Source organism: Tursiops truncatus, chromosome 17 (genome assembly GCF_011762595.2).
Source record: "Tursiops truncatus isolate mTurTru1 chromosome 17, mTurTru1.mat.Y, whole genome shotgun sequence".
NCBI lineage: Eukaryota > Metazoa > Chordata > Mammalia > Artiodactyla > Delphinidae > Tursiops > Tursiops truncatus.
The window spans coordinates 7662844-7690689 of record NC_047050.1 but is presented as its reverse complement, the minus strand read 5'-3'; the positions used below and the strand labels follow the sequence as shown (position 1 = coordinate 7690689).

General features: G+C 46.2%; 1 protein-coding gene across 4 annotated transcripts in view; it reads right to left on the bottom strand.

The window, feature by feature from the left end:
• CHD7 (chromodomain helicase DNA binding protein 7) overlaps positions 1-27846 on the bottom strand; it is a 179032-nt gene that overhangs the window by 105476 nt on the left and 45710 nt on the right. For 3 of the 4 annotated variants that reach the window (XM_019925279.3, XM_019925278.3, XM_073794419.1), the window contains exon 2: positions 13023-14886. In XM_019925279.3, the coding sequence (XP_019780838.1) occupies positions 13023-14714 (1692 nt within the window). In that variant the 5' untranslated portion in view covers positions 14715-14886. The other variant, XM_033843055.2, reaches the window with a different exon arrangement.

Below are 27846 nucleotides of genomic sequence, written 5' to 3'. Positions count from 1 at the left end.
CTTCTTTCTGATCTCGCTTTTCAACCAATATTGTTATAAAACGCAAAAACCCACGGTACATAAAGTTTGAAGAGGATAAGCCAACGGGCCCCGTCCCTCATCTGCAAACAGGAGCAAAGACGCAACTGTGACCTTTCCTACAGAACAACACTTGGGCTCCAGCCTCTGCCAGCTCTAAAACGCCAGAGCTCCAAGCAGCAAACTTCAAAGAGGGGCAACAGTGTTATGAGTTGCATAAAAATCGTTTCCAAAGCTGCAGACCTCACATACTCAAAAATGTCAATCACCTCTTCTTTGGCAATGGTTTTAAAATGTAGCTACTAAATCCAACTACAACAAACTATTTTCTTTTTTGACTGTCTCACTTTAAAACATGAAGTCGCTTTTAAAGAAAAAAAAAAAAAAGATTAGGAAAGGAAACAATAAACTGGTACGACCCTCACACACCAAGTGAGTTCAGAACTGCGGGCAGTGCTACTTCCCCAGGAACCCGCTCACCAAACAAATCCAACACTGCAGTTTCAGCTCAAGGTGTGTGAGAACCCACGGTGAAGACACAGCAAGATGCCAGCCAGGACGACCGGATGAAGTGGATCGCTGCATTTGTGGTTAACAGCTGTAACTTTAGATTTATATTTAACCAAGTCAAGACTGACTATATATAGGTGTAAACAGAGTTCGCGGGTTAACCTCTTGGATGCTGGAGGGAACGCCAGCCAACTTCCCTCGCAATACAAAACAGGATGCTGGCTTCACCCCTGCAGCCTCAAGTTGCTAAACGCTGAAGAGATGGTTTTCGCCTTGGTCAAAATTGGGAAGAAATTAAACACTGAGAAAGAAGTTAGTATTTTATCTATAGTATCCCATTTCCTAGAGATTCAATTAAAAAGAAATACAGCAGCATGATAGCAATTTTTGCCCCCCCCCTTAAAACTATTATGAATTTGTGTTTGCCCAATGGAGAATCTGATACATCGGTTTTTAGGGCGCTGAGATAATGATGTTCTATTTTACACAACAAGGGCAAGTTTTTCTATTTTATGATGAAGAGTAGAAAAGGGGAGAAAAATTCCAAGAGCTCATTTCAACAACCACATTTACAAAAGTTATAATAAAACAGTTAAGACTCCCTGAGGACTCACTGAGTGTCCTGCACCGTGCTAAAACGTCACCGCCAAACTTCACCTCCTTTAATCCTTGTAAGAATCTTGTGCAATTGGTACAATTATTATCCTCAGCAAACTAAGGTTTAGGGACGTATCCAATTTTTTTACCAAGTCAAAACTTTTGCCAAGCAAAACACTGGAAGAGCCAGACTGCAATGCAGTTCCTGTGCCCTAAAACCCATGGTCTCCACGGCTCTGCACGCGCCCGTGTCCCCTCAGCTACCTCCTGCCAGCAGGGACACACAGAGCCCAGTGAGGCCACTGGACCCAAGAGCAGGCGTGAGGCGTCTGAACTATGAGGAGAGAAACTCTAAATGAAACAAGTAAATGGACACCTCTGCCCATTCCCTTATTCTTGGAACTATATTTATATTTAATATGAATTATCATGGTAGCATCTAACACAGCACAGCACTGAAAGGATTTCCACTCAAGTCTGCAACGAGGGAAACGTTAAAACCGATCTTATAATCCGGCTCATTTTTACTCTATAGGTGACTAGTTTCTTCCTTTTTTTTTCCCTTCACCAATGACACCCTAGCTTAGAGACCTTACTTATATGAAAATATTGATTTTTTAACTTCCTTGCAAAAACTAAGGCTGTGAGCTTGAAACTCGGCTCTAAGGACTAGACCTTTTCCAAAATCAGACCCTGGAATATTTCCTGCCTTAAGCTAAGTCTTCTACCATCGTTTCAAAGTAAGAGGGACGCCTGGCTGAGTCAGAAGTTGAGTGATTGAAGGCACTGAGCACACGAGCCACTGTGGCCTCTGACCCCAGCGTGAAGGATGGGGATGCTCCGTTAACATCCCCAGAGTTTGGGGGACGAAGGTTAAAGTGAAAAGGATATCAGATATTCAGAGAACTGTAAAAATAAAATACTACCTAACTTTTCACCAAATCATCAACTTTTTCCCTGAAGAACTCTCACTTATCTCCTTTAATCCATGGTGTGCCTCCATGTGTTTCATCAGCTTTCCTTTGTGAAAATGTCCTTGCAGTGTTAGAGCCGCCAGAAGCGGAGTTAGCTTAGTAGTGAGTGGGCCAAGTTAAAGCAACGCTAGCGCATCACGCTAGGTCACTGCCCCAGTGCCACGGCGTTCCATGGCTACTCACAGATCACCTGGAGATTTACAGCTGCAACTCCAGAGGAGGGAGAGTAACAGCGAAATGTCAAGGTTAAGGTAAATTCTCCATAAGTCCCCACTGTCTATTTCTAGCCACTTCCATGGTGGTATTAAAGTTCGACCATCGCTTCATGCTGACATTTTGAGGTATTTCCAACATTAACAGTGAAAACAAACACATCACAACTCTGAATAATCCCACAATTGTATATGATGTTTTTCTAAGTTAAAGAGAATGTTCAGACTATAAGAGTCTATCTAGAGGCGTAACCTAAAAATTGAACCCTAATTTCAAGTATTACCATATTCAGTAAGAACTCTAAGTCTAGGACTTCCCTGGTGGCACAGTGGCTAAGACTCCACACTCCCAATGCAGGGGGCCTGGGTTCAATCCCTGGTCAGGGAACTAGGTCTCACATGCATGCCGCAACTAAGAGTTCACATGCCACAACTAAGGAGCCCGCCTGCCTCAATTAAGATCCGTTGCAACCAAATAAATAAGTAAAATAAAACTTAAAAAAAAGAGAACTTTAAGTCTATATACTGCCCCTTCATTTATTTTATTTTATTTTATTTATTTATATAGCAGGTTCTTATTAGTCATCTGCTTTATACATATTAGTGTACATATGTCAATCCCAATCTCCCAATTCATCCCACCACCACCCTGCCCCCCCGGCTCTCCCGCCTTAGTGTCCATATGTTTGTTCTCTACATCTGTGTCTCTATTTCTGCCCTACAAACCAGTTCATCTGTGCCATTTGTCTGGATTCCACATATATGCGTTAATATACGATATTTGCTTTTCTCTTTCTGAGTTACTTCACTCTGTACAACAGTCTTTAGATCCAACCACATCTCTACAAATGACCCAATTTCGTTCCTTTTTATGGCTGAGTAATATTCCATTGTACATATGTACCACATCTTCTTTACCCATTCGTCTGTCGATGGGCATTTAGGTTGCTTCCATGACCTGGCTATTGTAAGTAGTGCTGCAATGAACATTAGGGTGCATGTGTCTTTTTGAATTATGGTTTTCTCTGGGTATATGCCCAGTAGTGGGACTGCTGGGTCAGATGGTAATTCTATTTTTCGTTTTTTAAGTAACCTCCATACTGTTCTCCATAGTGGCTGTATCAATTTACATTCCCACCAACAGTGCAAGAGGGTTCCCATGTCCCTTCATTTAAAAGTACATCCAGAAATTTAACTTTATTAAAGTTTTGGAAAAAGGATGATCTGAAAGTCCTTGCCTATTCACTAGCATCTCAGGGAAATCCACCCTGAGATGCTCCTGACCTCCTACGATAAACAAGAGGCAGAGACTCCACAGCCCACCAAAGGGCGAGGGTGGGATTCTTATGCTAAGGCTGCACACCTGTCCAGCCAGCCCATGACAAGGCAGGAGAGCACAAGTTAACATCATTGGAGAAACTCTTAACCAGGTTTTTCCAACATCACCACTTGCACTGCCTTCGACATTCTCCAACTCTACGCCCACAGCCAAAGCAAACAAACAAAGCAAAAATGCTCTTGAGATTAAGACCTCTTTACTTACAACTTAAAACAACTGTTCTTACTTTCACCCAGTTAGCGTTCAAGTCTAAGAATTCTCCTGAGATCTGTGGTACAGAATTATCTGGAGTTAAACTAAACACAGAAGGCAGCAGAGAACAGACCAGAAACGCTATAAAGCAGATGAGAAATACCATGCTCTTCACGAATGGGCATCAAAACGGCGTGTTTCCTTCAAATAACTTCCTGGGTGCTGATTTTGATTCAATCATTAAATGAAGAATTAAGGAAATCCCACCCAGTCTTCCCAGACCATCGCTCTCATCATTCAATCCAGACCAGGACACAAGCAAGCAGAATCACAAGCGCCTCTGTATCTATGTTGACTTTTTAAAATGGTGCCAATTTCTTGGCCTTTTCCCAACTTCATTTAAGTTCTCCACTAGTACCCTGACCCAGTGCCATGGCCCAGCCCCTAGAAGGTCTATGTTTTTTACACTAAGTGAAGAAAAATTGAAACCTCACTCGTGGTGACACATCATCACCTACGAAGGTTTTGCAAGGCAAAAGCACAAGTAGGGCTTCCCTGGTGGCGCAGTGATTGACAGTCCGCCTGCCGATGCAGGGGACATGGGTTCGTGCCCCGGTCCGGGAAGATCCCACATGCCGCGGAGCGGCTGGGCCCGTGAGCCGTGGCTGCTGAGCCTGCGCGTCCGGAGCCTGTGCTCCGCAACGAGAGAGGCCACAACGGTGAGAGGCCCGCGTACAGCAAAAAAAAAAAAAAAAAAAAAAAAAGAAGAAGAAAAAAAGCACAAGTAAAAGTTTGCTACTGACTTCCTTCACTGATAAAGAGCTGTATTCAGTAACAAAGGAAGAATGAAGGCCATCTCCCCATGGTTACTTAGAGATTATCTACAGACTGACAGCTGTAACTACAGAGAATGGAGACTACTATTAGATAGCAAGATTAAGATAAATTCTCCAAGTTAGGTCCAGCGATGCTTTTCCCTTAACTGTCCCCCTGAGCCTTTTCCCAATTCTCCTCTCCCGGCCAATTATCGCTCTGCAGTGCCGGAGACTGCCTTTCTGAACAACTGATAAAACGAAGAAGAAAAGGCAGCAGAGAATAAACAGGTGAAAGGAAAAAGAGTGGAGGGGGCCAGCAGGGGCACGTGGCAGTGCATGTGTAAGAGTGAAAATGAAGGCTTTCTCCCTCATCCTTGGAGGACCAGTCTCATAAAGAAACAAGCATCAGAGACAGAGGGGCAAAGAAAGGTTGAGCTGGGGGTGTGTGTGTGTGTGTGTGTGTGTGCTGGGGGTGTGTGTGTGTGTGTGTGTGTGTGTGTGTGTGAGAATAACTACTAAAAGGATCCAAAAACCACTTGAAACTAAATGGCTGTAATCCACCTTTCTGAGAAAAATGTTATTTTTTTTCCCACAAGAAAATAGACAGCCTTCTTTGAAATCTAAACAAATGAAATTTCACTTTGATAATCTATCTTTTCAGGAACTGATACTGATACTATACACACACACACACACACACACACACACACACCCCTCCAACAATACATGTATTGTTCATATATTAAAAAATGCTACTAAGTTTCCAACCTTACAACGAGGGTGCTAACACCTGTGCTGCAGGTTGACTGTTGTCATTAAACAATTTTAAATTTATTTATATGTGCATTAGTCTTGCTTACACTCTGACTTGTTTTCCAAAAGAATTAGAAGCAACGGCTATGGAAAGAGTGTAGCTCTGCACTGTCCAATATGGCAGCCACCAGCCACATGGGGCTACTGGCTTGCCTTATGCAGATACAAATGCAGAAGGGCTCTGCCTGTAAGTACACACCGGATCTCAAACAGCTGTGTAAAATGTCTTTTTATTCTGATTATGTGGTGGAATATCCTGGATATATTTGGTTAATTAAATATACGATACTAATGCGTGGTTTCTTTTTTTTTTTAATGTGGCTACTAGAAAATTTAAAGTAACACATGTGCCTTGCATTCACTGCTCCCATTATATTTCAGTTGGACAGCACTGGTCTACAACATAGTAGGTAAACAAAGAAATGAAGGTCAGGTCATACCTAAATAACAAAATTCCCTGTCCATCTCAGTGAAGGCCTTGACCTCCTCCCCAGCTTCCAGCACACCGCCAATCTCTGTCCTTAACACAGTGCACAGCACATAACAGGCACTCGATAAATGTTTCTTTAATGGAGCTGAATGCAGGCAAACAAGTTACAAGACTAAAAAGCAGTATCTAAAAGTGGCTTCTTAAAAGTTAAGAAAACCCACTGGCTACTTGGGACACCTAGCAGATGGTTAACATGCAGGCTTTGAAAGTAAATTTAAAGACGAACTTCTTATTACCTACAACATTTTTTGACAGTCACAGGAAGCAATACCCTTTTACAAAATAAAAGCCACTAAGACGCGAGGCTAACATTTAGTATTCGGCTCATTTCATGCTTTCAGACTGTGGGGTGAAAGGACAGATGGAGTAGACTGCTTTTCTTTGCTCTAAGTCTACACTTGGCGTTTTCCATTTTAACCCACCGAAACGCTGCCCTCTGGATAAACCAGCTATGCTCGAGGGAAATGCCGGGCAGTGCTCACTGAGCGGTAATATATATGAACAGAGGTGGTCAGAAGAGACATCTTCAGTCTTCGTGAACAACAGGAGGCTCTGGGAGCGCCTCATGGACCAGGGAAGTCGAGAGCAATCGGGGAGGGGCAGGCGGCCTTAACCCACGATGTCCTGAAGGCCGGCACGTGGGAGAGCAGGGCTCCCCCTAACAGTGCTGCAGGGCAGCTGCTCCAAGCAGGTCTAACCATGGGTGCCTGTCCCTGAACGTGGGCACACTCACCACAGCCCCTGGGAGCCACTTAGGTCCAAACTGGGTTTTCTTCAGAGATGATCCGTTTCCCCATCTCCACCAGACGTCTTTAGGGGTGTGAAAGTATAAGTCTGTCCGGAGTAGTATTCAGAGAGATACGATTCAAAAGGCCCTTTCCTCTACTTCTGAGCACAGTTTGCATAAATGAGGCATAAGATGCGTGCCTATTTTTTCCATAAAAATGTATTTAGTAGTTGCAGTTACTCTGCTCGTGTCTGCAATTCTGTATTTACCGGGTGAACCGAGAGGATTTCTCTACTTGAGATTTACCGGGAAAAGGTTTCCCAGAAAGGCTATTGTTTAACGATATTCGTAACACATCACGGAAAGACAGAGGACTGGAGAAACTGCACCACTGATTCTTCTGGATCTGTTTTATTTTAATCTCCAGGGGAAAATTAGGACACAGAAATTACTATCCACCACCTCAGTCTTAGTGATCCTTTGAAAATGCTTTCTGCTCTGTCCTGCTTCACCATGATTGTATTTAATGAGGGGAGCACACATAAATACACCCAACATACACTTAATCCAAGGACACAATATTGCAGATCCTAAAAATCCCACCAGGATCTGCCCGTCTGTGAGCGTAATCTGTGAATGTACCTACACCTGTGTAGGCCTAAAAGCAGGATGAGTTATTCAGAAACTCAGAAACTCCCCTGGAACCTCGAAGGACAACCCAAGTAACCAGTCTTCCTTAGACAAGCTCTTCAAACAAACAAAACGACGTGCTGAGCTCTCCTTCCAGGTGGTCCTTGCTGGCGTCCACCTGGCTCCGTTCTCTGCTCCCTTCCTGCTGCCGAGGACGGTGCCGGCTCCCGCCAGGTCCTCCCAGTGCACCCGTGGACCCGGGGCCTGGTAGGAGCGTCCTGCAGAGGGGTCCCCCAGGCCCCGGCCCCACATGCCAGGGACACAGGCGCACTCTCTTCACCCTCACGGTTGCCAATCCTTAAACTCTCTCCTCCTCCACCCTTGTGCGTCCTCCTCTCAACTCAACTGATGCTCCACAGCTCAGCAGAGCTGTCGCCTGCCCCGGCACGCCCACCCACGCTGGACCCGGCGCTGCCCCCAAGCACGCGAGCTCACCTCCGTGTTGCGCCTTCCAGGGGCTTCCTGCACCACCTCTGCCCCGACCGGCCCTTCCTCTCTCCCAGGGAGCAGAAGGTGAAGCCTCAAGGTCTGCTAACTGCTCCCAGAAGCCAAGGGAAGGAAGTGCAACAACTCTGACCGTACTTAACACTGGAACAAGTGCTTGAGATTATTTCCTAAACTCTGCGACAAGCAACTGTAAACATCTGCCCGATGATAACGGATCATTTGTGAGTGCCCACCGCGTGTCTGACATCATGTTAAATTCTGAGAGACGTCATTGCTAATCTCTCTATGGCTCTAACCAGGAAGGTGTATCGTCCCTCATTTTGGAGAGAATGCAGCCAGGGCCCTGAGGTTAAGGAACCTGCCCGAGGTCGTGGGGTGAGAAACCAGCTGCTGATTCTCTGGCTCAGGAACTGCAGGCTCCGAGACCTACGCTCCTGCCCCCACACCGGTGGCTCTCAGGGTGCGGGACCTGCGAGGTCAGGACCGTTTTTTCATAAGGACCCTGAGATGTTCTCCGCCTCTCACTCGCCTTCTCTCCAGGCGTGCACGGGCTTGGCCAGAGGCTCCTGCAGACTGCACGCAGAAGTGGCTATTAGAATCCAACACTTCGGAAAACGTAAAACAACGCCGTTAATGTTCTGTTGTCTTAGAAAACAGCTGCTTTTCGGTTAAAAATGTGATGTACGTTAACGCATGATGGTTTATTATTTTTACTGATTTTAAAAACGAGTAACAAATATTTCAAACTGTCCTCAGTTTAAATTTCTAAGACAACAAATACCAACACATAAAGTCCACATAAACAAAGGATCTTTGGAGTCACCAGTAATTTTTAGGAGCATAAAAGGGTCTGAGATGCAGAGAAAGACAAACACTGTATGACTCCACTTACATGTGGGACCTGGAAAAGCAAAACAAGTGAACAAACATAACTAAACAGAAACAGGGTCACAGATACAGAAAACAAACAGGTGTCTGCTGGAGGGGAGGGGGTTGAGGAGAAGAGAAATAGGTGAGGGAGGTTAAGAGGTACAAACTTTCAGTTACAAGACAAATGAGTCACAGGTGTGAAATGCACAGTGTGGGGAATAGAGTCCACAATTATGTAATATCTTTGTATGGTGACATATCGTAACTAGACTCACTGTGGTGACCAGTTTAAAAGGTATAGAAATATCAAAGCACTGTGTTGTGTAACAGGAACTAACACAGTGTTGTAGGTCAATTATACTTCAAATACAAACAAAAAATTCACAGAAAAAGAGATGAGATCTGTGATTACCAGAGGCAGGGGCTGGCGGAGGGCGAACTGGAGGAAGGTGGTCGAAAGGTACAGACTTCCAGTTGTAAGATAAGTAAGTACCAGGGGTGGAGCATGCAGCGTCGTAAGTATAACGAACACTGCTGTATGTTACAGACAAAAGCTGTTAAGAGAGGAGATCCTAAAAGTTCTCATCACAAGAAATGTTTTTTTCTATTTCTTTCTTTTTGTGCTTAGATGATGGGTGTCCACTAAAGTTACTGTGACAATCACTTCATGATGTAGGTAAATCAAATCATTATGCTGTGGCCCTTATACACTTTATACAGGGCTATACGTCGACTGTATCTCAGTAAAACTGGAAGAAAAAATTAAAATATAATAAATTATTTAATGATGGATGGATGGATGGATAGATAGAAAAACAGGTCTGAGAATGAAAAGGAGAACCACTATCCTAATCGGCTGTTGACACAGAAGCTAGGTTTTCTCCTTCGTTGTAAATTTTTATCAAATCATCAGGCTCGTCTGGAGCTTCCATTAAAGACTGTGTCCAGACAATGAACATGTGGCCTGATGAACTCTGGCCTCGGTTCTAATATTTTTCTTTGCTGATTCTTTAATATAAAGTTAAACTTATCTTCAAAGATACTTTAACATGCAATAGAATTTAGAAAATATCTGTTCGCTACCCATGAAACACCTAAAAAGCATAACTTCTATTTTTTTTCAAAGTAATAACTCAAGATAAAAAAGTCAACAAGCGGGCTTCCCTGGTGGCGCAGTGGTTGAGAGTCTGCCTGCCGATGCAGGGGATACGGGTTCATGCCCCAGTCCGGGAAGATCCCACATGCCGCGGAGTGGCTGGGCCCCTGAGCCATGGCCGCTGAGCCTGCGCATCTGGAGCCTGTGCTCCGCAACGGGAAAGGCCACAACAGTGAGAGGCCCACGTACCGCAAAAAAAAAAAAAAAAAAAAATCAATATTTCAACTTAATCTGGTGATTTCCCTGCTGCACAGCATGGTTTCAAACCACCATCCGGTCATACATGAAATGCAAAATAATTTTAGTAGTTCTAAAGCAAAACAATAATAATAGATTATTTGCTAGAGTAGCACGTGAGTCAGTCCCAGGGAGAGCGAGGCGTTTAGGATTCTGTAACAGCATTTTGAACCTACCTCATTATCCTCACCACACCCAGCAACACGGGCAAAAAGGCGGGTAATATTTCCACAAGTCAAATTTCATGTGTCACAACTAAGGCTATATTTCATAATATGCAACCTGTTCCTTAAAAATAAAAGTAATTTTACATTGTATTTAGTACATCTGAAATGACATGAATTATAAAGTAAGGTTCGCATTGCAGGAGATCAGAAACTAAAACCTAGAGGAGAATTCACACTTAAGTATGCACCACCGGCTAGAGATCACACTCACTTGATGTGAGTATATTACCCTAATTAATCTCAACCCCTTTTGAGATGGGTACTATTTTTCCTGTTGTACTGATGACGAATCTGAGGTTCAGAGAGGTCAAGCTGCCTGAAGCCACCAAGCTAGTAAGCAGCAGACCTGGACTTCAAACACTTTGCTGATTTCAAAGTCTGTGCTCTTCTCAAGACTTTATACCTCCCTAGTATGATGTGCAGAACTGAGTGCTTCAAAAGCTGAAGCGGATGCAAAGGTGAGCAGAAATAAGAAAGCAAATACCGTGAGAAACGTTTAAAACATGCAACTGAACTTATAAAGATACCTCAAGTGTACTTGTTTGCACCCCTTAAACCGTTCCAAGTGTGCCTGCGATGGCACGCTCGAGAAAATGGAGCTGGAGAAAAAGGGAAATACACTTGGTGTCCCCCAGCGCTCAAGGACCCAGAGTCCGCCTACTCACACTCGTCCTCTGAAACACCCGTTGAGAAATCTGTGCTCTTAAAACTAAGAAACGCTGGAGGAGACCAACGATTCCCAACCAAGGATGGGATTATAGTCACAGGGGGTCTCCTTCAAACTGTGCTTGTCCTCCAGGGAGGAGAGAAGATGCTGGGACCAGCAGAAGTCTGAGGACCACTGCTCTGAAAAGATCCCATGTTTAGTAAGAAACTCCCAAGGAGCAAGAAAAGAATAATCCCTGGAAACTAAGTCATGTTCATTTCTGCCCTAGGAGCCATCCAGGTGGGCCGAGGCCCCAGCAGCTGGTAAGACGCCCTTTCTCATCCCCCTCCACGCTGTCCACAGTCTCAGGAGCCCGCTCCCATCACTGCAGATGAGGCTCCCCAGGAGGGAAGCGGCTCTCTCCCGGGCAGCGCAGGCCCGGTGGCTGAGGCCCACGTGGTCCCCGCTGACCTCGGGGCTCCTCCTGAGAATCTCCAAGTCTGCCGGACCTGTGAGGGCAGCCTTCCCGAAACCCCAACGAGTCCTGTGTCCTGAGGTCCCCAGGAGACTTTCCTGGCCTCCACTTCCCCAGTCCCACCAGGCCTGAAGCTTCTGATCTCCAATCTAAATGCCTCTCCACCCAGGATGCCCCAGAGGGCTTTGTTTCCTGACCCGACCCTTTTACTTGCACATAGTTTCATTCCCTTCTGTTCCCATTCCCCAATCCCTGGTCCCCGGACCAAACTGTCCTCACAGGCCTGGACCACAGGCTCACAGTTCATCTTCTGGTTCCCTGGCTATCCCCGCGCACTGTCTAGTTTGATATCACTGGCTCCCCAATGAAGTCCAAATCCTTTACAACAGAAGATCAGACCTCTACCACCTGGCCCTGCCCTGCAGCGAATTCATCGTCCCGTGCCCCCTCTAAGGAACCATCCCCTAACCTGAAATGCCATCCTCGGTTCACATCCCTGGCTACGTCCTAGCCAGATTCCAAGTACCCCAGGTGCTGCCTCTCTCTGAACACCTGTCACATAACCCTGCATGGTCTTTTACTATACTTTATACTTTCACGTATTGGTCATGTTTCCCCAAATTGATTACAGGTTCATTAGGAACAAGCATTGTGCCTTACAGCTCTAAAGATCACACTGTGCCATCCACGTACAGGGTTGCAATCGTAGTGGAAGATCAGTGCATATTTCTGAATAGCACTCTGAATAATCTAGACAGACATTATTTTTCCTAGAGCTAGAGCACAAACGCCAACATTTATAATGGAAAGATGTGTACGGGAGTACTAGAGCTTAAAACCTAAATCTGTCTGCTTATAAATTCTGTCGGATAAAATCCCAGCATACGAAAAGGAATACTTCTGCTTTTAGTACTAGGTATCCAGATCTCTCAGAGACCGCTTTGTGTGGCCTATCATTTACTGTGATTTTCTACAGTGTGCAAGTTAACACTAACATTCAACAACTGGTCCAATAAGTATTACAGAAGAACATATTTTGTAGCTTCCCAAGGGAAAAATAATAATTTTCTAAAAGATGTGGGAGGGACCATCACAAAAATATAAAACGTTGCTGGAAACCAAGTTTCTGTGTGTTTTTAAATCAGAGAGAGAGAAAGAGAGAGCGGGAGGGAGGGAGAGAGCGAGCACAGCATAGAAGAATAAAAGGGAAGGAAAAAACAGTTTAGATCCAATGTCCGTCTCACTGCTGGCAGTGAGAACAGAGCTCCTTGCAGGCAGGACCCAGGCTTAGTTTTCTACGCACCCTCAGCTCCAGCACAACCCCTGGGACGGGAGGAGTCACGACTTTTTGAAAACGTGAATAAATACACAAGCCAACAGTGAGAGAGTAAAAAAAATAAATAAAGTAAAAGACAGAGAGAGAGAGAGAGAAACAGAAAACAAGTGAGATGCTGGGCAGCTTACACGGCAGAACTCAAGGACCTCGGGACGAAGCAACGTCTGGCGAGGCTGAGAGGGAGCCCTGCGCGTCAGGCTCCTCGCGCCTGCGCCCCACGCGGCAGAGCGGGCAGGGCCACGCCCCCTTACCTGCGGCACAGGCACTTTCTGCGGGGCGCTCTGGGGCGAGGGGTGGAGCTGTGCCCAAGGCTGGTGGTGCGAGGGCGGGGGCGAAGCCTGGTGGTGCAGGCCCGGATGGGGCTGCAGCGGAGGGCAGCTTGGCAACTGCTGGAAAGCCGGCGGCTGCCCGGGGTGCTGCTGGCCAGGGAGCAGCCGGTCCTGGATCGCCTGCGGGTCTGTGAGGCCGACGCCGGGACAACCGTTGGCTCTCAGGTGCCCGGCCAGCTCCCTCGGCGCCGGGGACATGCCCATAAACGGACGGGACGGTTGCATGTTCCTGGGGCCCATGTTCCTCTGTCCGATCCCCATGGCGCCAGGGGGCTGGTGAGACGGCTGCGGGTGAGGCATATTTGGGTAACTGCCGACTTCCATCGGGATCCCGGCACTTCCGGGCCGGACTTGCGGAGGAGGGGTGCCCGCCGGGTTACTCATTGCTTTCATGGGTGACATGGGAGGCGGAGAGGCGTAAGTTCCCTGAGGCTGCGAAGGGTGCATAGTTTGCGTGTTCATTTGGTTAAGGGAGCCGCTGGGGTGGATAGGCTGCTGGTGCATGAGTCCTTGGCCACTGTTCGATGGGAATCCTACAGCGTTGGGGTATCTTGGGACGGACTGGTTCATTGGAGTATTATTTGTAAGGCCTAGATTCTGATTCATCCCTGTATTGTTAACTAATCCCTGATTTAGGTTACTGTAAGGATAGCGAGAATACTGCCCTGAGTTGTTTATAGTAGGTGAGGGGACGGTCTGGCTCCGAGAACTAAAGGTGAGGGTCTGCGGCCTCACGGCCCCTTGCGGGGGAGGGTTGGGGGAGAACCGGGGGCTGTGGGCTACGGGCTCCCCGTGGAGAGCGGCGGGGGGATGGTGGTGGAAGGGCTGCACCGCGTGGCGCAGGCTCGGCGCCACCCCGGGGCTCTGCGGGGGCACGTGCGACAGGTGGCCGGGCCCGGCGATGAAGGGGCTTCCCTGACCGAGGCCCTCCTGGCCCGGGGGAAACTGGCCCATCCTCGGCTGCGGCTGCCCGTGCTGCTGCATGGAGAAGTCCCCGCGCGCCAGGTAGCCGCCCAGCTGCTGCAGGTGCGGGGGGTGACCCTGCGCGGGGGGCCCCGACGGGGCCGCCTGGGGCTGTGGCGGTGGCGGCTGGTAGGGGGCTCGGATCTGGTCCGGCACCTGCACAGCCCGGGGAGCCCACATGGAGCCGCCGTCCACGAAAGACTGCCCCCCATGCCGCTCGTTCGGCAGGCCGGGGTAGACACCCATCTGGCCGCCGCCGCCGCCGCCGCTGCCACCGCCGCCGCCGCCACCACCGCCGCCAGCCCCGTGGGGGACCTGGGGGACGGGCGGGGTGTGGTACTGCGAGTGGGGAGACGCCAGTCCGTTCCCAGGGGCATTGCTCATCATTCTGTTCGGCTGGTCCATCAGATGCATCTTTTGCTGCTCGTACTGATTATAGTGATCGAAGTGGGTCAACTTGGTTTGATTCTGATTCGCGGAGGGATGGTGGAGGGACGGCTGTAAGGAGGCAAAGCCTTGGTCTATCGGCATCTGTTGACCCATGGGATTCACGGGATTTTCAGGGTAACCACATTCTCCCAGGCTTTCGAGGCCTTCGCTGAAAATATTCCCGTCCTCGCCGAAAAGACTCATCATTCCTGGATCCGCCATCTTCTCCCAACACACGGCTCCTCCAGACCAGCGCTCAGGAGCTTGTCTGTGCTTCACTTCACTGAGGGTTTGTCCTCAGAGCCTATAATCCTTGACTAATCTTCTTCATGTCACTCCATATTTCTCTAATTCTCTTGGACCCTGCAGTGTCAGGCAAATCTGGATAGAGGTCCTAGAAGGGGAGCGGGAGGTGGGGAAGAGGGAGGAAGAAAACAAAGAATTAGGAACAAATGATAAAAACTGCCGGCATTGTACGCATGTGAATTTGGTCTCCATCGACAATACTGATCTAGCCCCCTCACTGAGCTGTATTTTATAAATCTAGTTCACTTTAAGAGAAACTCATTAGCTTCTACCAGAAGCATTATTATGATCGGTTACTTAGAAAGCAAGCAAAACACTAACCTTAACCTTAAATTAATCCATTCACTCCACTTCCTCACGTTCCATTCTTGGATGGAACAGAACAAAAGAACACAACATGAAGCGGCAGCAGCTGCCACAGCAGGCCAGCAGATGTATGAATGTCGCCAAGCAGCCCATCTGCTGCACGAAAGCCCTGGAAATGCTCTGGTTACCAACAGCCCGCCCTTAACCTTATTCCCCTGAGCGGTGTAATCAGATGAGCAGCCAGAGCACCGAGGGCTGTGAAAAGCTCAACTTAGTTAAATTGACTAGAGGATTATACAAATACCAAAATCAGTCATTTCGTACAAATTGGATATTTACGGCCCACATACAACCAACTACAGAACGGCAAACAGAGGCGTCGAAGGAGAAAGCGGCGGAGGCAAGGATGCTGGCAGGCACGCTGGCGAGCGGAGCGGTAACTCATCATTTCCTTACGTCCGTCTGACGGCAGGAACACGCCAGGCTTTCGTTCTCCAGCAACACACGCCCGCCCCCCCTCCCCCCTGCCAGAGCAAGTCCCATCACGGGTCCCTCATCCACCCGAGGGCCCTGGGCTCTGGGGATGGACCAGGAGCCATGCGACCACGCGGACAAACTCTAGCTGGATGGACAGTTTCTAGACGATGACCATTCTCATCAGCAGAGACAGAAACACTTCCCCCAAACTGGTCAAAACTGAAACTTTTAACAGAATGAAGTTCAAAATGTCCATGCAGCCCTCACCCTCGCCTTGACCTCTTCTGGGACAAGGCAGACCGGAGCAGGTAGGCGGAAAGGTGGGCAGGCCTGCCCGTAGGCATCCCCTGTTTACAGCACACCGTGTAGACTAACTACTGCTCTGCGCTTTATGCAAACACTTGCTAACAGCTTCTGTGTCAGATGAAAATAACCAACTTAAAGAATGTTTCCACAATCAAGACAGGAAAGTGTTTTTGTTGAATGCTAATTAAATCAACGACCTAATAAAGAACTAATTCACATAGGAAAAATGTCCAAAATCTTAAACATCTCTGGAATTTAACTCATTTTTTTTCCTCTTTCATAAGCACTTGAAGCATTGTGTGATACTGCCCAACTTGAAAAAAACAGTATCTTGTTGAAGAATTTCAAAAGGGATATTACAAACAGGCCCCGCCATAAATCCTACTGACACACGTCCACAGGAGCACGGGAATGGGGACGGCTGGGGCGGGACTGGGGACGGCTGGGGTAGGAGTGGGGTGGAGGCAGCCAGCCCCACCAGAACCCACGCCCCCATTAAGGGGAGAACTCTGCCTCCGGGAAATGTATGTAAACAACATTCCTGCTCGCTGTCAGAACCACAGACAGCACACCTGAGAGGGTCTCCAGGTCGGCAGTACTCAGGCGACAGCTGTCAGCCAAAGCCAAAGGTCTCCTCACTCTGCCGCTAAGTGCCGTGAATTTTCTGATCTACTTTCTCCAGAAACAGAGGTCAGGCGGGTGGAAGTAAGGTGAGCATAAAAGCCATTTTATTTACAGACATGCTGCTTTAAAACCCAAACCAAAGAGAAGTCGAAATCTCCAGTGCCAAATGAAACAAATATTTATAAATTGAATTTACTCCTAAAAAGCCTACGCGGTCAGTCCTCATTTATTCAAGGCTCCTTCTAGCTTTCAAGGAAATAAATACGGGAATGGACTTGATAAGAACTTAAAACCAGCCGTGCAGACTAACCACTTACCAAAATAACCTTTCAAATTAGCTGAAGGAAGGTAACGTCTAGTTGCCTGTCCTGGGTGGCCTTTACAGGATAATGGTGGCTTCATCCTCCAGGGCCCAGCATGTGTCACGGGGAGGAACTGCTACGGACTGGATGTGTTCCCAGCCAGCTCCAGGGGGAAAGGAGCCCGGGGGAGGAGATGGCTCGGTCCACTGCCTGGAGGGGCAGCATGGAGTTGGCACTCACTTTATAAGGCTGAGCAGAAAGGGAAAAAGAACTTGACTACAGGCCCAGGGGAGGGGCAAAACAGAGCACTCACTGCGAGTAATCCTACCCGACACTTGGGTCTCCAGTTCCCGGCTCCTTCCACCAAGAGGCCATTTCCCAGCAGCAGGAAAAATGGCAGCATTACCTGGTACAGCAAACGTGTCACCCACCACAGCTGCGACCACAGTCACGTGAAGTCCGGGCAGAGAAGTCCAAAAACTATGGCTTTAGTGTGTCACCGGTCACCACTTACGCCTGCTGGGGCAGCCACCACGGCCTTCCTGCCCCTTTTCTGACCTCAAGACTCTGGCTCGCGACTATGCTAGGAATCCATCTGGTAGCTGGATTTCATATTTCTGATCTGAGCTAATCTAATTAATTTATTTTTGTCTTTTTTAATTTGATCAAGACCATTTGAATGCCCACTTTCCCAAGTCACAGCTGCAACATTTAATTTTGTTCCTATCAAAGATATTCATTTAAAATTCCTTTTTGGAGTTTGCTCCCTTGTCTACATTCACTATCTACATTTTCTGTGTCTAAATCAGCACTGTCCAATGAGCCATCAAATCAAAGCCATATTTGTCTAAAATTTTCTAGTAGTCACGTTTAAAAAGTAGCCCCAAAGAGAATGAAATTAATTTTATTTTTATTTAACCAATAAAACCAATTTATTTATTGGTTTTATTTAAATAAAACCAATATATGCAAGTAATTACATATTACTTCAACATGTAATCGATAGAGATGAGACAGTTTACATTTTTTGGTACTGAGTCTTTGAAACCCGGCAGTTCACACTTACAGTATATCAATTCCAACTGGCCACATTTCAAGTCAAGAAGGTGCACATGGGCGCAATGGCTACTATACTGGACGGCACAGGTATAGATTATTAAAAAGAAGAGGCAGAAATGCAAGTTATCAGTGTTACCAAATAATTCTCATCATTATCACTTGGGAAATAAATATTCAAGTTGTACTTACATTTGATTTGGCTTTAAATGAAAATCACGTTAAATCTCAAATAGCATTTATGTATTCAAAATATATTTACTGAGCCTCTACTATGAGCCAGGCACTGATCACAGCTGCCAGAGATCTATCAGTGAACAAAAACAAAGTTCCCTTTTTTCCTCATGGAGGTTACAGTCATCTGTAAATGATGAAACTTTTAATTAAAAATTAAGATTCATGGGTTATGGTATAAAAGGTTACGATACCGTTTTACAAAATATTTCTTGGTAATTCATGATGACAAGTGCTGTGTGTGTGATATTATATACTAAACAGTATAGACACCTATAACGAGGACATAATACATGCTTCTGCTCAGCACCCTACCGGCAAGTCTCTTCTGAGTTCAGAAGGTGCTTGGGGGCGTGTTTAGGGGTGAAGAGAGGCACCATGAGACACCCCAGCTCACAGCATCGTGGACACCATGGAGACTCACTGTGAAACCAATGATGAAAATTTAGAGCCGGCCAACACTTTGGAGACCTCCTAATCCAAGCCCCTCTTCATTGTACAGATGAAGAAACCCTTTTATATACGAGAGCAGTAAACATCTCCAACAAAATATTTTAATGACGAACAACTCCCAGAGACGAAAGAGAAATGTATAGATGAAATGGCAACTCACCAGTGAAGCCTAGACGGGGTCCTATGAAAGGCCTACACGGGGTCCTATTTATTCAGAGATAAGTCACTAGAACAATTGCTGAAACCACCAAACAGAAGAGACTTTCCTTTTAAGAAAATTTTTACTTATACTATCGATAACTTTAAGGAAGCAAGCACATATTAGCACCACACTGAGGCTACTGGTTAATATTTTGGGAAATAAGCGGGATGCAAAGTAGGCAGCCCCCAAAAGTAAACAGCACCCAGAAAACTGCGGACAGAAGCAGGGGGTGTACAACAAACCAAGGTGAAAGAAATAAGTCATGCAAAAATACATATTAAGATTTTGAAGTGAAGTTCTGACTTCCCAAAGGTTACATAAACAATGCTTAACTACTGTGCTCTGCTTAAAGTAGGACGGCATTTGTGTAGCCCAGTTTTAATTTGGTATCACAGTGACCTGAAAAGCTAGAAAGGAGATGGGTGAACACAGGACACCTTTCATTTCGTGGGCAAAATACTTCCTACAGCTCAACCACTTTGTATTCGGTTGTGGAAGTAGAATGCCATCCAGGTGCTGTCCATTTTTTCAAAAGTATCCAACACATGGGGCAAGTAAAAGGGAGCTGCCCTGCAGACGCTAAGACCACCTTAGTGTTCCGTAGCTCGATCTGCATTGTCCTCTTTACTCGTCTCTCCTCCACCTCCCAAGAGCCTAAGGTTTGTGACATTACTTGATCAGGGTTCTCGGGACTGGGTGGAGCCTGTGCCAGCATTTCCAAGGGAGTGTGGAGCAGCGGGAAAGCACACCTCCCACCCTCAGCGCAGCCCGGGAGATGCCTCTAGACCCTCATGGCTACAAATCACATCGCGAGGGGGAAGGACCCACGGCTGAGAGGGGAATGGACAGAAGAGAAACGGTTCCACGTGGCTGGGCTTCTCCTCACCCTGAGAGTCCTTCCAGCTCGATCACGAGGCCTATGGATGGTACTCCCCACACACGGCCCCTAGCAGCCCCCGAAGGGGGCGGGGCGTCTGCCCAGGCATTGACCCCACGGACAGCGACCCAGAGAGAGAGGCGGGAAGCGCCTCCAAGTTACCAGCATCAGTTCATCACCAGTCAGTTCCAGGTTTGCCACACGGACCAAATGATGCCCCTCCCGGACCCCCCCAGCCCGGGCTAGGCTACATTTTCTTCCTCGCTCATGTGTCGGGGCTGTGGCTGTGCTGTCCCACACGGCAGCCTCTGGCCACGTGTTGCTGTTTAAATTAAAACTAAATAAAATTTTAACTTCGGTTGCTCTGTTGAACAAGTTGCATTTCAAGTGCTCAGCACACCCGTGTAGCTGGTGGCTGTGGTGCACGTGTGGACAGTGCACCGGTGGAACCCTTCCATCAGGGCAGAAAATTCTATGGACAGCACTGCTACAGATTTCTTCCTAGAGGTAACGTTCTTAGGTGAAGACCATATTAAATAGTAGCAATTCTCTTTGATGAAAAATTTTTTCTCCTGCGCAGGGATTAGTGTTCTTTCAAAGGTCCATACCTAGCCCTTGTGATGAAATTTATAGTATTCTTTCCATACATCATATTTCATGTTATTAACTATACTTTCAACCTATAAAATTTCTCCTTTCTGTAATGTCTCCCAGCATATATTTCTATTTCTTTTTGTTTCGTTTTGTTTTGTTTTTTTGGAATCAAGCCATTTTATTGAGGGGCTTCGGGGGAGGGTCGAAAGGCTGGGAGGACAATGAGATTCGACGTCCTTCTCCCGGCCGGCCGGGACCTCCCCAGCTTCAAAGTTGCTGAAAAGGCTCTATTCCTTTCTTTTTTTTTTTTTTTTTTTTTTTTTTTTGCGGTACGCGGGCCTCTCACTGCTGTGGCCTCTTCTGTTGCGGAGGACAGGCTCCGGACGCGCAGGCTCAGCGGCCACGGCTCACGGGCCCAGCTGCTCCGCGGCATGTGGGATCCTCCCTGACCAGGGCACGAACCTGTGTCCCCTGCATCGGCGGGCGGACTCTCAACCACTGCACCACCTGGGAAGCCCTCTATTTCTTAATAAATAATTTTTATTATGTTAGGAATGATTCTCAACTACACAAAATTCAGACACTTAGGAATAATTTGAGAATCCTTTTCACTTATAGTTGCCATATTACCATTGCTCTTTAATGAAGTATTTGCAAGCTTAATTTTAACACAAAAAAATCTACACAGCAATAGTGAGGCCACTACTTTTTTTAGTGGCTTCGTGCATTATTTTCATTCTTTTTACTGGAAGAAAAGGATGTGAAGTCTTTCGGAAGGTCTATGTTAGTCCCAAGCACCACATGAAAAATAAAACCAAAAAAAGGAAATAAGAAATGCATTTACAGTTAGCTTCGATTTATATCACTAGGTAGCCTCCAATTTTGCTGGTGTTAGTTGAACAGATATATCTTTCGTTGTGTAAAGCAATGCTGTGCTTTCCGCCAGCATTCCCCATGGCAGTTAAGCTCCCTCCACCCACCCCTTCCACCCAGCCAGATGATGGAAAACCACCCTCAATCTTTCTCAGCATTCATTCACTTAAAAAATATTTAATGAGGGCCAACCCTGCATAAAGCATTTAATAGACACTGGGTATACAGAGATGAATGAACAGACGTGGCCCCTGTTCCGTGCAGCTTGCTGTTCCAGTAAAGCCGTGAGGATGTCCTGCATTTCAGTCCACTGACCAGCCTGTGGATTCTCCTCCCAAGTATCTCACAAGTCTTCATCCTCCTCCAGTTCATAGTCTCTGATGTAATCAGGCGTCATGGTTTCGTGAAGGACAGAACTTTAAAGGCTGACTGGTTCTCCTGAATCCGGTCTCAACACGCTCGCACAGCTGACTGAATGATCTTGTAAGACACAAAATGTGTCCCCTCTCCTTAAAGCAGTTCCCTAGCTCCCAGGATGGAGCCCCAAAGCTCCAGCAGGTCTCAAGGCACTTTGTATTCAGAGACCCGTCAGCCTCTCCATTCTCTACGCCCCAGTTTCCTTCCCCCTGCCCCTGAAGCCTTCACGAGCACCCAGGCTGGGTCCGTCAAGGCACGGGAAGTTTCCTGCGCATCACCCACTCACCTCCTCACACCTTCCTCACCCCCACGCCGTGCTGTGCGGTCTGACCTCCCACTCGTGGGCTCGGTTCCTTTGTTACCACTCATCCCAGGAAGCAGCCTGACCCTCAGCCCTCCCTGTTATTCCCACCACGCTGGGGGCAGGAGCTACACAAGCACCAAGCACACCTTGTTCTTTCCCTGCCTCTCTCCCTGCAGACCGCAGCCTTGCCATTTGAAGGAGGGTCCTGGAAGCACTGGCACTCCCCGGGAGCTGGTGAGAGATGCAGGGTCCTGGGCCCAACCCAACCTCCCGCCCCGGAGTCTGCGTGTTATTAACAAGGCGCCCCGGTGATGCCCGCACACGTGCAAGTGTAGCAAGTCCTGCTGGCAGACTCAGCTCCTCCGGAACTACAGCTGGGATTCCCCTCAATTAACGTGAGAAGGAATAATCAACAACAGGTCCCAAAGAATTACAAAGCAAGTAAAACAAAGGTATGTCATCTTACATTTAAGGAAAGGGAGTCTTGGCATTCCTGACCCACAAAGAAACAATACTGACCTCATCCAAAGAATTAGGAATAACCCTTAGTGACAAGTTTTACCTTGTCAAAGAGAGGACATCTGAAAGTGGTTTAATTTCAAAGATTCATCTGTCCCTCTGCTTGACAATCATTTTTGCAAGACAAAAAAAAAATGCAGTTAATATTAATATCTAATGCTATGTTACATAACACCCTATTTCACAGGTCTCTTGCAGAAATACTTCAGTTATTTCTACACAACTTTGAGGAGTCTGGATATTCTGAGCTGCCTTTCAGATAAAGATGGGTTTTTTGCCTACGTAAGAGTCCTGGGGCTAATATGTTTTCTTTCAAGGCAACTAATGAAATGGGACTCAGCTAACAGTTTATACTAAGCGCACTGCCTCTGCACTTTTTTTTTTTTTCCCTAAATTGGTCGAAAGGCGTATGCTGTCCTATACGTAAGTTGTGCCACTAAAGCACCGGCATCGATGTCCTCAGAGAACAACCTTTACACCCTGCAATTCAACACTGAAATATCACTCCTTGAAATTAACTCCTTCTAAGACTAATAAGCCCAGTGAGAAGACAGCTGACCTGCTCATCCCACCACAGACACCAGGAGAAGATCTGGGGCAACCTTCCTTCCATATGCAGCTCAGCGTGGCCCAGCAGGAGGCCAGTACACATTCCAGGAACACTTAAAATAAGCAACAGTATGTGGCAGAAGAGGGATGAGGAAAATCATCTGTATTCAGAGCCACACATACCATATCCATGTAAGTAAACATCTATGTCAAATATGTGTATCTCTTATCTTTTTAATGCTTCCCTAATTAATTTTATTGTAGGTGAAGGGGAAAGCAAATGAAGAGAGACAGGTCCAGAAGTAAGAAAATGGAAATTCTTTGTGTAATTTGTTTGGGACTGGGAAAAATTCAACTTTGGAAATGTACTTCAACCCACTTGACAGGGAGGTGTATAGTGCAGACTAAGGGGAGAGTAATACAAATTTTACACAGTGTGGTGATCACTAGTGTATCTTGCTTAACATTGTAAAACATCCTGGGATAGTTTAGACAAAACCTGGCTGGTCTATAAAGGTAAATGACACCACATGTTTACTAACCCACTAAAAAAAAAAGTCATTTGAAAATATATTTTCCCACTCACTCTAGATCTATTTCAAGCTACTGATTTGACACACACATGCACGCACACACAGGCAGGCACACACAGGCAGGCACACACATCTGGGTGAGGCCTAGCCTACAAGGAGTGAGCATACGATAGGAGGAGGGATGGAAGGTGCAGCCCGGGACCACTCCCCCATCCTGAGATGCCCTGGGTGATCCCGAGCTCCTAGGCAGCGACCCTGAATCACTGGAGGACGCCAAGGGCAACATGCTGAGGGGATGAAAACACCGTGAGCAGCCAACTGCTCCTGTAAGAACCAAGCTTTCTGTACACTTACTGTGGTTGTCACTGATTAACTCATCTGGCAGTTGCCTACATTCTTTTGCATTTTAAAAGGTTCTGGAAAGCTGAAAGGGGGATCTTGCCTCATAGTCTGGGGAGAGTTTAAAACTGTACCCCAATTCTGCTTGGTTGAAATGAAGGGAGAGAGAGTGTGGTTAAACAGTCTCCTCTGATACACACACCTCCAATGTTCTTTTCCTTCGGGGGGCGGGGTGGGAACCCCTTCGGCAACACCACAGCTGAAAATAATCTATCTATTTTCCCTGCGAGAGCAGAGCGCATGTGATGACAAGGGAGCCTTATCCATCACGAATAAACCCGAGCTCAGAGCCAGGCCAGTGTCACAGGACACCGAGGGCAGAGGTCACATGGCAACCTGGAGGGTGTTCTAAGATGCCATATTTCATGCAAAAGAGAAATACACAGGAATTATATAAATCCAAACTTCCATCAGGGAAGTGAGCAATATAAAAGTCAAACGGGGACTTCCCTGGCGGTCCAGTGGTTAGGACTCCGTGCCTCCAATGCAGGGGACGCAGGTTCCACCCCTGGTGGGGAAACTAAGATCTGCACGGCGCGGCCAGAAAAAAGAAAAAAGGGAAACAGAACTGTTAAGGAGGGTCGAGGACACCTTTGGAAGAGTATTAGAGAAACTATTTTGGAAAACTGACCATGGTCTCAAAAAGCTCAATCTATAGACAAAAAAATGGAAGAAAACAAATTTCACTTACTCTGTGACTACGGTATTAAATTACTCTTTCAAGAAATTATATTTGAGAAGGGAAATGGAATTAAGGCTGGAATATACAGTAAACAGTTTGCATTCATTATTTCATAATCATTCTGACATAAAACAAAGTTGGAAACTCTTTTCCATACGTACACTTATGAACGCAAGCTGCTTCTACAACGCCACCATAATCAAAACTATGTGACAGTCAAAACCATTATCAAAAACTATTACAATAAAATAACTAGTATTAAAACTATCCATTTCATGAAACTAAATAAGCCTGGTATCTCTCTTAGCTAAATTAAATGTCTTCATGCATATTTGCATATAATAAAAGACAAAAGATTTATCCATAAACTATGTGTATATTTTTCTGCATCCATAGCAAAGGCTCAATCCTAACCTGGCCCCTTTTCCTCGTTGCCCCGAAATCTTCTGAGCCTTTCCCCCAATGCGCTGTGTGCCGTGGGGAAAAGTAACTTTATGAAATATCTTTTATATTTTTCTAAGGAAACTAATTCATAACCTAAATCTGCTTCCAAAAAAGCTACAGTACAGTCTGTAACACATTCTTTTATGTAACATACGTACATATACGTAACACATATCTGACTGCATCACCAAACTCTTCTGCATCACTGAAAGCCTCCTGTAATGACCTGCCTCACATACTCCCCCTAAAAATTACTCGACTAGCCATCTTCCATCTCTCCACGGTTGCTGTGCCATTTTTAAAGTTTTATTTATTTATGGCTGCGCTGGGTCTTCCCCGCTGCGTGCGGGCTTTCTCTAGTTGAGGAGAGTGGGGGCTACTCTTCTTTGTGGTGCACGGGCTTCTCACCACGGTGGCCTCTCCCGTTGTGGAGCAGAGGCTCCAGGCGCACGGGCTTAGTTGCTCCGTGGCATGTGGGATCTTCCCGGACCAGGGCTTGAACCCATGTCCCCCTGCACTGGCAGGCGGATTCTTAACCACTGCGCCACTAGGGAAGTCCTGCTGTGCCGTTTAAAAGGAGAACTGCATGCTGGTGACAATCTTCTAGCTTTACAACTCCTTGTTTGTGTAATGACCTGCTCCAGCCTTCAGACTAAACCTTCCAGAGCAACGTGACCTGGTGCACTTCCCATCAACAGGGTCCAAAGGACCCGGCAATCTCTTCTCCCCACTTTATCTTCTACCTATCCTCTGGTGTACCCAAGAAAGGAATGCATTAAATGCTATTTATTGCTTATTGCAGTTGTACACCTTTCCTCCAAAAAGTCCAAAGTTCCCTATACACTGCTTTCTCACCTATTTTAAGTTCCATCAATAATTGCTGACCATCCAATTTCAAGTACCATTAAAAACTATAATGTTATCTGGCACTCAAAAAGAAAACGTTTGAAATAAATTTTGATTATAAATTTCACCTGGCCCCTTTGGTCCGCAGCTTCTATTTTAAATTTTCAGATGTAAATATAGTATTTAAAAAGTAACCACGTGGGGCTTCCCTCGTGGCACAGTGGTTAAGAACCTGCCTGACAATGCAGGGCACACAGGTTCGATCCCTGGTCCAGGAAGATCCCACATGCCACGGAGCAACTAAGCCCGTGCACCACAACTACTGAGCCTGAGCTCTAGAGCCCGTGAGCCACAACTACTGAGCCCGCGAGCCACAACTACTGAAGCCCGCACACCTAGAGCCCGTGCTTCACAACAAGAGAAGCCACCGCAACGAGAAGCCCGCGCACAGCAACGAAGACCCAACGCAGCCAAAAATAAATAATAAATAAATAATAATAAATTTTTAAAAAGTAACCATGTGAACATGTTGAAAATACCTGCTTCTTGATAAATCATTTTTAGTAAAATCATTTTTCTGCATTATAATATTGGTTGTGTGTTCATACAAATGCTTTGAGTTCTTGAGTTTGTTTTCTGTGAATTTCTTCTGACCCCTCCAACACTATCAGCTATTGTGTTGCCCTTGGGGAAGTGTTTCGGTGGAGATAAGCACGGCAAGCCAAGCATAACACAGGCGCCCCCCCCACAGCAGTCCCTGTGTTGTCCAGTACAGGATCCAGGAGCCCCGTGTGGCTATTTAAATTTAAATTAACTACAACTACAAAACATTTAAAATCCAGTTCCTCTGTCACACCAGCCACGTTCAAGCGCTCAACAGCCACTCGGGTGGCTACGGAACGGGACACAGCAAACACACAGCTCAGCTGACTTGTCATCATGACAAGAAATTCACAGGCAGTGCTGGTCTAGAAGACTCTGCCTAAGCTGAGACCTCAAGGGCAAACAGGAGATTGGCAAGTAGAGGGTCTGGGCAAGAGGGAGGTAGAGAGGCCTGAAAAGTCCATTTCCGAGGTGTAAGGATCTTAAGCAGAGGCCAGATCGTGAAGGGCCTCATAATTCATTCTGAATTCATGCAGAAGTCAGTCTAAAGTTTTTCAGCGATGCTGTTTAGAAAGACGTACATCTTATTTTTTAAACTGAAGTATGATTTATAATATTGTGTTAGCTTCAGATGTACAGCAAAGTAATTCAGTTATATGAATATACATATATTCTTTTTCAGATTCTTTTCCCTTATAGGTTATTACAAGATATTGAGTATAGTTCCCTGTGTTATAAAGTAGGCCCTTATTGTTTACCTATTTTGCATATAGTAGTGTGTATCTATATTAATCTCATACTCCTAACTTATCCCTCCCCCACCCCCTTTCCCCTTTGGTAACTATAAGTTTGTTTCCTGTGTCTGTCAGTTTCTTAAATAGATTCATTTGTATTATTTTTTAGATTCCACATATAAATGATATCATATTAATATCTCTGTCTGACTTCACTTAGTATGATAATTTCTAGGTCCACCCATGTTACTGCAAATGGCATTGTTTCATTCTTTTTTATGGTTGAGTTATGGAATGAGTTATGGAATGAGTTATGGTTGAGTTATGGTTGAGTTATGGAAAAAATATTTTCCATTGGGGGGTGTGTGTGTGTGTGTGTGTGTGTGTGTGTGTGTGTGTGGTATGTACACACCACATCTTCTTTATCCATTCAGAAAGATGTACATTTTAGACAAAATCTCCCTTACTAAAATATGGATCACAGATTGGGAGGGGGGAAATATTACAAGACTAGGGCCAGGAAGACCAGTTTGAAGGCTCTTAAAGGAATTCAGGTAAGAGATGATGGTGCAGAAAAGAAGGGGATGGAGATACTGGAGACAGGACACCAGCCATCTGACTCGGTTTCTGATTGGATGCTGGAGGGTGAAGAAGCGTCTAGGAGGACAGGACTCTGGCTTGGGTAACTGAGCAGATGGCAATACCGTGCACTGA